General features: G+C 37.8%; 1 protein-coding gene across 1 annotated transcript in view; it reads left to right on the top strand.

The window, feature by feature from the left end:
* LOC102260627 (transmembrane protease serine 11E) overlaps positions 1–10,655 on the top strand; it is an 80,088-nt gene that overhangs the window by 49,558 nt on the left and 19,875 nt on the right. The window contains exons 3-4 of the mRNA XM_005868892.2: positions 5,233–5,357; positions 9,398–9,519. Of these exons, the coding sequence (XP_005868954.1) occupies positions 5,233–5,357; positions 9,398–9,519 (247 nt within the window). The remainder of the gene's footprint in view (positions 1–5,232; positions 5,358–9,397; positions 9,520–10,655) is intronic.

Here is a 10,655-nt window from a genome sequence, read left to right as displayed (position 1 = left end):
CCTCTGGGACAACTTCAAGCATACCAACATCCGAATTATAGGGGTGCCAGAAGAAGAGAGAGAGCAAGATATTGAAAAACTATTTGAAGAAATAATGACAGAAAACTTCCCTTACCTGGTGAAAAAAATAGACTTACAAGTCCAGGAAGCACAGAGAACCCCAAACAAAAGGAATCCAAAGAGGACTACACCAAGACACATCATAATTAAAATTCCAAGAGCAAAAGACAAAGAGAGAATCTTAAAAGCAGCAAGAGAAAAAAAGTCAGTTACCTACAAGGGAGTACTCATAGTACTGTCAGCTGATTTCTCAACAGAAACTTTGCAGGCCAGAAGGGAGTGGCAAGAAATATTCAAAGTGATGAATAGCAAGAACCTACAACCAAGATTACTTTATCCAGAAAAGCTATCATTCAGAATTGAAGGTCAGATAAAGAGCTTCATAGATAAGGAAAAGCTAAAGGAGTTCATCACCACCAAACCAGTATTAAATGAAATGCTGAAAGGTATCCTTTAAGAAGAGAAAGAAGAAGAAAAAGGTACAGATACAAATTATGAACAACAAATACACATCTATCAACAAGTGAATCTGAAACTCAAGTGAATAAATAATCTGATGAACAGAAAAAAAAGAAAATACTAGTAAAATTAACTTTCAAAAAGTTCTTTCTATTACACACACACACACACACACACACACACCCGAATAGCCCCCGGCACTTTTCAGTATTGGTGCACTGATCAAATGGGCCATCGTGGAGGGACTCAGGTATGAGTGGGCCACCTTGGTAACTTGTTTTACATAAATTATACATATGCATATTAAAAAATGAGTCTAAGTTACTCCACATAGGAGCAGCAGGAACAAAGGCAAATAACTTTAAAGCTCATGGGACAGAGGGGGAATACTAGGCAAACTGAGGCCGACTTGGGTTTCAAGCAGTCTCAGCGTTAGCATATCCCTTCTAGAAAGACAGCTTACTATAATGGAGAATGATATGGAGACTGGTAGACAAGAGAGAAATCTCTTGTCAAGCTATAGGGCAGGTTTTGGTGAGAATTGTCAAAACAAGTTCAGTGACAATGGGATTAGTGATAGACTACATTAGATTTGCTATGAAAGTGAGACTAGAAAGAGAAAAGACCATTATAGCTTCCCAACACAATTAGCATTGACTTGCTGGCTCTTGCTTAAGTCAACCATCAGTAAATTACAGCCCAAAGGCCAAATTTGCCTTACCACCTGCTTTTGTACCGTGCTTGAGTTAAGAATGACTTTTACACTTTTAAATGGTTGAAAACAAATCAAAAGAAGAAAAACATTTCATGGCAAGCAAAGGTTTGTGAAATTCAAATTTCAGTGTACAGAAATAAAGTTTTATTGGAACACAGACATGCTCATTTGTTTATGTATTGTCTTTGCCTGCTTTTGCACTATAAAGGCAGAGTTGAGTAGCTGCAGTCGAGATTGTGTGGCGCAGAAAGCCTTAGTTACTATTTGGACATTCACAGAAAAGTTTGCTGACCTCTGGGTTAAGTGGTTGATAATAATGTTTTGGTATCTCCAGCTTTATAGATATTGTGCACATGTTCATTCAAAACAGCTCAGCTGGACTGACCTGGTGAGACATGCGAACTAAGAACATCCATGCTATTTACCATTGTAGACAATGAGCAAAGAGTTGGAGATCCTCTATCCATCAGTCCATGGTGGTGGTGTTGTGTAGGGGTTTTCTGATGAACTTTCCTTTGAAGCACTGTGAGTCTTGACTTCTCATTCCCTCGTGCTTACCATAAAGTTTATTTGTTAGTACATACCGCCCCCCTTGTTTTTGTTGTAGTTTTGCCTTTCTCTTTATTTTTTAAAATCAACTTTTATTGATTTCAGAAAGAGGAAGGGAGAGGGAGAGAGATAGAAACATCAATGATGAGAGAGAATCATTGATTGGCTGCTTCCTGCACACCCCCTTACTGGGGATCAAGCTTCTAACTGGGGCATGTGCCCTGACTGGGTATTGAACCATGACCTTGTGGTTCATGGGTTGATGCTCAACCACTGAGCCACACCAGCTGGGCTCTTTTTTTTTTTTTAGTACTCATTAAAAAGTGACAATATGCAACTCTGGTCATATAACTTGCCTTTTGGCAATTTTGGGCTTATAAAAATGTACCCATATTTTAACTGTTTTATTCACCTGCTATATTCGTTGTCTAATCACACATGTCCCCAAATGGAAAAGAAAAATAATACAAAGAAAGAAATTTGATGCCACTGAAGCTATTAGAATTAACCAGTCTATCTGAAGGTAATTTTATGGGAGGAACTTCAGGTAAGTTTCAACAGGCCACAGTGATGATTGGATAAGGGTTTATGTGCAGAAGGAGGTTAATTACATGTTTCTGTTGACATAGAAAATGGTTTTATTCCTCCATTTTAATGATTTTTTAGCACACTCTACCACATTTAATTTGGAGCAATTCAGTATTAAATCACTTGCTGAGAGAGCAACAAAAAAGTAATTAAGAAACAGGTGAATCAGTTTGAAAAGCAATGCCATGCAGACTGGGAAGGGAAGAGATAATGTTTCAAATGACAAACATCTCAGTAATGTGGTTATTACCATTATTAATAATAATTAAAATAATGATAATAATGATAGCCCTTGCTTTTTGCACAATACTTTTCTACTTGGGAGCTCAAAGTAATAAAATATTTTATCATTTTTTATCTCCACATAATTCACCAGTTTAGGAGGGGTTTGGGATTATAATTCCTGTTTTTCATGTGGAGGAAATAAGAGAGAATTGAATCTGCTGGTACAAGAATGTACAATAAATAAATTGGTGGTGGGGCTCAGCAATACACTCCCTTGCTTATTCAAAGTGTTTTTGATGGTTTCCCTTTTTTCTTTGTCCCATGCTACCTCTCTTATCTCATTCAAAGCCACCAAAGACCATCACTGAAATAGCTGTAAAAGGTGGGGGTCAGGAAAGGAGGACACACTGGTAATTTGGGGCACGCTAGTGACAGAAATTCCATGAAAAGGCATATAATCATTCTCATTATCTTTTGAAATTCAACCCCTCTCTCTCTTTTGTTTAATTCAAAAGCTATGATATCTCTTGTTAGAAAAAATCCACCACAACACAAAAAAGCACATTAAAATTAAAGTTTCTCTCTTATTTCTGTTATTCCACTTCTTACTGTTTATAATTTTTGTCGCTTCCTATATATTTTGCAATGCACACACATATATAGTTTTATTTATAGAAACTAGACACATAATACATATTCTTCTGCAACATTTTTTCATTAAAATATATCATTGACCTTTTACATGTTAATACATGTAGCTCTACCCCATCAGTCTAATGGCTGCATTATTTTACTTTTCTGTCTTGATAAAAAGTTATCATAAAATAGAACTTCTGTCATATTTCACAATCCTATATAGTGATCATATACTTTTATAGTTATATCATATTTCCTTCCATTATAAATTCATATTCTTTATCTGGCATGTTTTGCTATTAGTAGAGAAGCCCTTCCCTCCCATGGCTGTCCCCTCCCGCCACGCCCCACATTTTGCTTACGTCTGCTATATGCATCTCCTTTCTTCTGCAACAGGCGAATAGCAAGCATTCACAGATGAAGGAACAGTAGTCAGTTTTTAGGCTTCTTAGGCACAGTTGCACATAAAAATAACTTCCTGCGGAGAACTCTTTTTATATTTCAATAATTGCCATTGTAGGAGCAGGTGTTTGGAATCCCACTCAAGGGAGAACTAGTGATGGAAGAGATAGGGTAGAGGAAGATGAAGTTTCCTTGACTACAGTCTCATGGGAAAGTCATAGGACCAGGTAGAGTCCCAGGGGCCTTGCACCACACCCCAGGCCTTCAGCAGAGGCAGAGTCATGTAGCAATGGTGACTTCTGCAATAATGTTCACACAGAACAGGACATGGAGGCAGAGACAGGATGTGATGATGGTGTGGCAGGGATCAAAATGATATCACTTCTTGGCCATATATCACGTGGAAATAGAGTCTCCTTGTTTCTGCAATATATATATTGCAAAATGCTTTGCAGTTTCCAAGAACTTCTCAAATTCATGATTTCATTATGGGTTCCACAGTCAACCTCATGCTTTTGAAAATATGGGTATTCTTCTGTCATTATTGTCAGACCAAGAAACTATGCTCAGAGTCTAAGTGATTTGTCCAAGCTGGTAAGGAAAGAGCTGGACTTGGAATTCTCTTTATTTTGATTCAATCCCTGGTCCCCCTCCAAAATAACACCATATTTGTCCCTAGTCTTCATGTACCAGACAGTGCTCTGGAGGTATGAATACATGCCATCGATTCTACCAGCATGACAAATACCTCAAGAAATTTAAAATAGCATCATATTCAAACTCTTTAGCCAACTGACATATTATTTCATTTTCTCTAGTTTTTGAGTATGCTTAGTAACTATTATAACACAAGGAAACAGCAACTTTACTAATCAAGCACAAAGAAGGCTAACAGACATTTTTTCAGTAACGTGGTTCTGAAGGCAGAACAAATGGAAGAGGCTGAAGGAGTCTCATGAACAAGTGATTCCCTGCAGCATCACTGAAGTTTAGAGATAACTAATAGCTCAAACATTTAGCTTTTTTAGAATATACCTCTGGTTGTCTTTTATACATATCCTGAAAGCTTGTTTGGATATAGATCAGAAAAACAAAGAGATTGAATTAGAAACTCTATCTGGAACCTGGTATGATTAAAGCTGCAACACATTTCTTGGGCAGTTTTAGATTCTAGAGGAGTAGAAACAGGCTTTAAACATTTCCATAGCTCCTACAGTGCTAACTCAGTGTCCTGCACACAGACAGCACAATAAATCATGGCTAACATTTGCATAGCACTTTCTACATGTTAGGCACTGTTGTAGGCATTTTACACGAAGTAATTTATTTAATCCTTACAACAATTCTATGAGATAGATTTACCATTATCATCCTTGCTTTATGGACAAGAAAACTGAGGCACAGAGAAGTCAAATTACTTGCCAAAAGTCAGGCAACCAGAGCCAGACTGGCTTAGCAGCCTGGGACCCAGGGTGTGTTCTAAACAGTATTCTATCATCTGTTCGAGTGTCCTGAATTCCTCAGGAATATCTGTTTTACCCAAGAAGTGGGTACAGTGTGCACTGTGATATAATTCACCCATTTGCTTTCTTTCTCAGGTCTTCTGTGGCCAGGGCCACGAAGAGAGAGTGTGTGAAGCCATGGGTTATTGGCCTCATCACCTTTTTATCCCTGATTGTCCTGGCCGTGTGCATTGGACTCATTGTTCATTATGTGAGATACAGTAAGTATGGGCTGCCCTGGCATCATGTGATTTACCCCAAATATTTCCTCCTGTACATTCCTGTTTTGGTTAGCCACAGGCTTATTCATTCTTTACTACAATTCATTTGCATAGCTGGTACAAAGAACGCTTTACCTGCCTTGTTTCATGTTTAATCCTCACGAGCCAAGGAGATTCTTTCTTCCATCTTTAATGAAGCAATGCTTCCTACTGGGAATAGCATGCTCGTTTTTATATTCATTAATAATCAACTCTTAATTAGGGGAAGACCATAGGATAGCTAGAGTCCAGTGGCTTGAGTTGTTTGAGGTTATAGGGCAATCACCTTGATTTAAAATAATTATAACTCATTGAAATCCTGATAGCCCAATTAATTAATCACATAATCAGGGACTATAAAAAATAAGTAGGCTCTATTCTGTGCTGGTAAGTTAGAAAAATGCTCAGAGTGATATATTATTGAAGAAATGTTTATTTCTGTTATTTTAAATCTCATCTTGGGATGTATTATAAGTGAGTAAAGAGGACAGGATCTGCTGAGAAGGCTAATTATAAGGAGATTCACTCTGCAGTAATTGGGTACCTCACTGCTGAATGAAACGTGAACACTGCTGTGCTATTGGAAAGATCCCCAGGGTACTCCAGAACTGTTTTTTAAGCGCACGACAACCCTTCTGAAGTTTCCTTCTACTTTGCCTCAGGTTTTAATTAGTTGACTCCACTATGACCTATTGGTTTAATATCTCCCTTACTGACTAGATAATGCTTTGATGTTCAAGACCCTGTAACTAAAGAGGCTAATAACTTGATTCTAATTTAATTGGGAATTTGCAAAAGTTTCTTTCTTGTAAAGAGAAGTGGTGGTCTGTAATTTGGTGATCTGCTAGCAGACACAATCCATTCTTAAATATCCAAGCAAGATGGATCATTAATGAGCAGTTTAAAGGGAAAAAAAGTAATGTAAAGATTATTTTTGGTAAAATTTCCCCACATGCAGGTCTTTGAATTTGAAGTATTTGCATTTTGAAAATTTTTCTGGAGCATGTTTTTAATAAAAAAAATAGTAGCTGAAATAACTTCACATCCTATAATTCTGTTATGAATATATTGAGTCCCATGATGTTGCAAGCATTATCACTCTTCTTCATGGATGCCTAGGACTACATTGCATTCATTTTTGTATTTTCAGAAATTAAGAGGATTCTTGCACATATTAGAAACTTAATTAATGTCTATTAAGTACAGAATGAAAAACAACAAGTGAGTCATACCTATGATATTTTCTAGGGGCATATTTTGGCTTATCTGACTTCATAAGGAATCCCAAGTAATACTAGGGGTCTCCATACCTGAGTGAGAGAAAATGTTTCTTATTTTTCTCCTTTGCTTCTTCCCAAGCCAAGTGTTTATAGAGGCTTAAAGTCTTATTCATATGCATAGAGTGAAAACCTGGCAAGATTTTTCCAGTAACCTGTTCCTGGATCCTATTGTTTGGATGATCAGTTGAGTAATATGGAACGCAGTTTCTACTGCCCACACAGCGCACCTGAATAAACGATTGTTGTGACGTGTGTTACTGTCATAATTGCAACCTGCCCTCTGTGAGTGGATATAGCACATGTGCACTTGGAGATGGTACACCTAGATAACCCAGCTAAACCAAACAAATCTATTACAGAAACAGACAGATAAAGCTGGAAGTGATCAGACTTGAAGAAACATTGTTTTGGCATAAAGCCCAGGACAGCGCAGATTTGTGTGTGCGGTGTGTGTCCACGGGCCTTTGAAGCTGCATTCCTGTCCCCTCTGTGATTTGAATGACAGAAAGTGAATCTATGATGAGTAACATCATTGTAGGTTATAGAATCACAAACCTGTTAGAAAACTTATGTTCCTCCTTATATTTTTACTTTTCTGTTAACATTCCCAATGATATTCTTCAACAACTACACATGCCATATAATTTTGACAATTGGGAATATGTTTTGACACTTAGTGATCTGTTTGAGTTATTTGATCAAAGTAAAATATTGACTACAGATAAGTTGTTTATTTGGTTGAAGTATATGGAATTGCTGATATTTGACCATTTTTGACCTACACAAACGGCAATTTTAAATGATTTAATCCAGTGGTTCTCAACCTTCTGGCCCTTTAAATACAGTTCCTCATGTTGTGACCCAACCATAAAATTATTTTCGTTGCTACTTCATAACTGTAATGTTGCTACTGTTATGAATCGTAATGTAAATATCTGATAATGCAGGATGGTCTTAGGCGACCTCTGTGAAAGGGTCGTTCGACCGCCAAAGGGGTCGCGACCCACAGGTTGAGAACCGCTGATTTAATCTAATGATTAAATAAACAACACCAAAAACAGGTCTAAGGATATAGAAGAATCTGTTCTTTTCCTTTTTAGAACCTTACTATTCAACATGTGGTTGGGTGCCAGCAGCATCAGCCTAGTGCTTGATGGATGAGCTCGTTAGAAAAAATGCAGAGTCTTGGGCCCAAATTCAGACCTAAGGGAAACTATTGGTCAATATTTCAATAGATTAAAAACCTCACTTAAAATTGTGTACATTGCCAGGGCTCTGCCTGCATTTCAGCTTGCACTGGCCATTCAGGGAAGGGAGGTGAGGAAGCGGGGAGGAAGGTAAAAACTCTCCAGTACCTCACTTAGGTGGCTAATGCTCAGCAGACCTTGACCTTTCAGTCTCTCCAGCCTGACTTCCCTCTCCTTCATGTGTCACTCCAGACCTTGTCAGAGTCTGATTGGTGGCCATGACGTTCTTTTGAAATTATTTTGCATAAGTTGCATATAACAAGATATTTTTCTTATAGCTTCAATGAGTGGGTTTGTTTATTTGCTTCCACCCCAAGAAGCAGTATGTAAAGAACATTTGTGCTTTGGGAGTTAGACCTTAGGTTGAAGCCCCGTTCTGTTTTTTTTTTTTCTGGCTATTCATGTTGGGGTTAGGCAATTTATTCACATTTCTGAGGCTATATCCTGTGTCTGATAAATGTGGATAATACTGCCTTCCCATGAGGGTTATTATAAATTAAACGAGATATGTGAGTATGTCTGGGACACAGGTGTCCAATGTTAGTTTTATTTTCCTTGGGGTTTAAGTGCAAAGGGAACAAATAAGAAGCAACAGAGAAAGGCAGAGAGCTTGAGATTGGATGAGGCACGCTCCATTTTCCTGTGATAACCATACACAATAGTCTTGATCACCATTGTATTTCTAATGCTCAGTACAGAGTTCCTCACAGAAAAGGTAGTTGGCATTAATATTTGTTTAATGAATTTTCTGAGGGCTCTGTGCTTGCTTTGTGTATCATGGAGTAGATGAAAAGCTTTCCTGAATGAATTCTTCAGCAGGCCCCAGTCGTGGGCTGCTTAAACTAGATGCACAAAATGGAGACAATGGCTAAGGAAGCCGACAAGCTCCAATTCCCGTGGCTGTTAGGAGAAAGAAAGTAAATAGTGTGAAAAGGGAGCCAGGTGAAACTAAATAGTGTCCCTGGAAGTGTATGCCAGGTGGCAGCTCTAGCTTCTTAAACTATATACTGAACTCCTAGCATTTTAAACCCTATCCTCATCTTATTCCTTAGTCAAAATAAATATTCTTACACTAGACTCCTATGGCCAGAATTATGGAAGAAACCTACTTTTGGAATAAAAAAATGCATTTACTCTTGAGAAGTTTCTAAATCCATCCATGTGTGTTTGCTCAGATGGCGTGACTTGCTACCACCTGTTGCTTGTTCAGGAATGGATAACACATGACTAATTAACCCATAGGAACACCAAGCATTTCTTATGGCTTTTACACTCTAAATCTCATGATGATTAATGTTGTTGTCTTTTCTTCTGAGATAATCATGAAGCTCAGGGCAGGATGATGCAGATGACGACATGGGTACAAACATTATTTCCAGTCTCAGCCTTTCCAGCAACCACTAAATAGGAAAATGATAATGCTTCACACACATCTGATAAAAATTATGATGGGTTTTTATCTCTTTTCTTGTAGATCAAAGGAAGACCTACAATTACTATAGTACATTGTCATTTACAAGTGACAAACTGTATGATGATTTTGAAAGAGAGGCTTCTAAAAATTTCACAGAAATGAGCCAGAGAATTGAATCAATGGTAAGCATTTTTTCCCCTCCATTTCCAGGGCCATCACTTTTTTACCATAATTTTTAGTACCTTAGCTTCTACAACATCTATTCCACTGATCTTGCATATTTTGCAAAATAAGAAGAGCTCCCTCCCTAAGGGATATAAAACAAAATAACAATTCATGACTTCAGAGAGTATGATGTGCAGAACTGAACCAAATGACCTTAGCCATTTCTTTATGTTTCTCCTACTCACACTTCCTTAGCTAGGGCTACATGCTTAATCAGCAAAATCCAGAAATTCTGGGAATGTGAGGGTTGATGTATCCTAGACTTCTTAAAGAAGAAACCCTGAGCAAAAGACCACCAGATTAAAACTATTGGAACACATACCTGAATAGTATTTTCGTATTTAAAAAACTAATCTTGGACCAGTTTTTGATAATAAGTGCATAAGAAATCCATGGGTGCTCATTCTATCATGAAGGCATCAACATTATCCTGAGGGATGAATGAAATATTTTAAGAAGTAGAAAAATAAGTAGTATTGGCCAAAAGAGCAAGGGCCTGGGTGGTGACTTCTTATTGTCAGATTACTTAGAGAATAATTTAGATGTTTCCTGATATTTTGTGAGGTAATTAGTGGTATGGTGTGATAGAAAGCCCCCTAAGCTAGGAGTTGGGACATCTATTTTCAGTACCATGTACTAGCTAGTGAGATGTTCTTTGGGGCATCACTTATCATTCTGGACAAATTTTTTTATGTGGATATTAGGGCATTAAGACTGGATCATTTCCAAATCATCTTCCAGTTCCAACACCCTGAGTAAAAACAGAATGGCAGTGAGTCGCCTGGAAACTGCCCGGTAGACTAGAAGCCTGAGGATTCGTACACCTTGCTGAGGAGGAGGTCAAATCTTGGTTGTATTTGTATTTGTAAACACCAAGTCAGGGAAATATCTGAATAAGCTACTCTTTAAAGCAATATATATATATATAATATGCTGAGGAGTGGCCAGATTATTATGACCACCTGACGTTTGTAGGCAAATTAGCTATAATTTCGCGCTGAAGTTGCTAGAGGGCCAGACCATTATAAATAGGGAAGCAGGTTGTTTACCATGACAGTAGAAGTGATTTTTTTCTGAAGATATGGGTAAACAA

The sequence above is a fragment of the Myotis brandtii genome, unplaced genomic scaffold (assembly GCF_000412655.1).
Source record: "Myotis brandtii unplaced genomic scaffold, ASM41265v1 scaffold28, whole genome shotgun sequence".
NCBI classification, from domain to species: Eukaryota; Metazoa; Chordata; class Mammalia; order Chiroptera; family Vespertilionidae; genus Myotis; species Myotis brandtii.
This window is presented reverse-complemented; position numbering and strand designations above follow the sequence as displayed.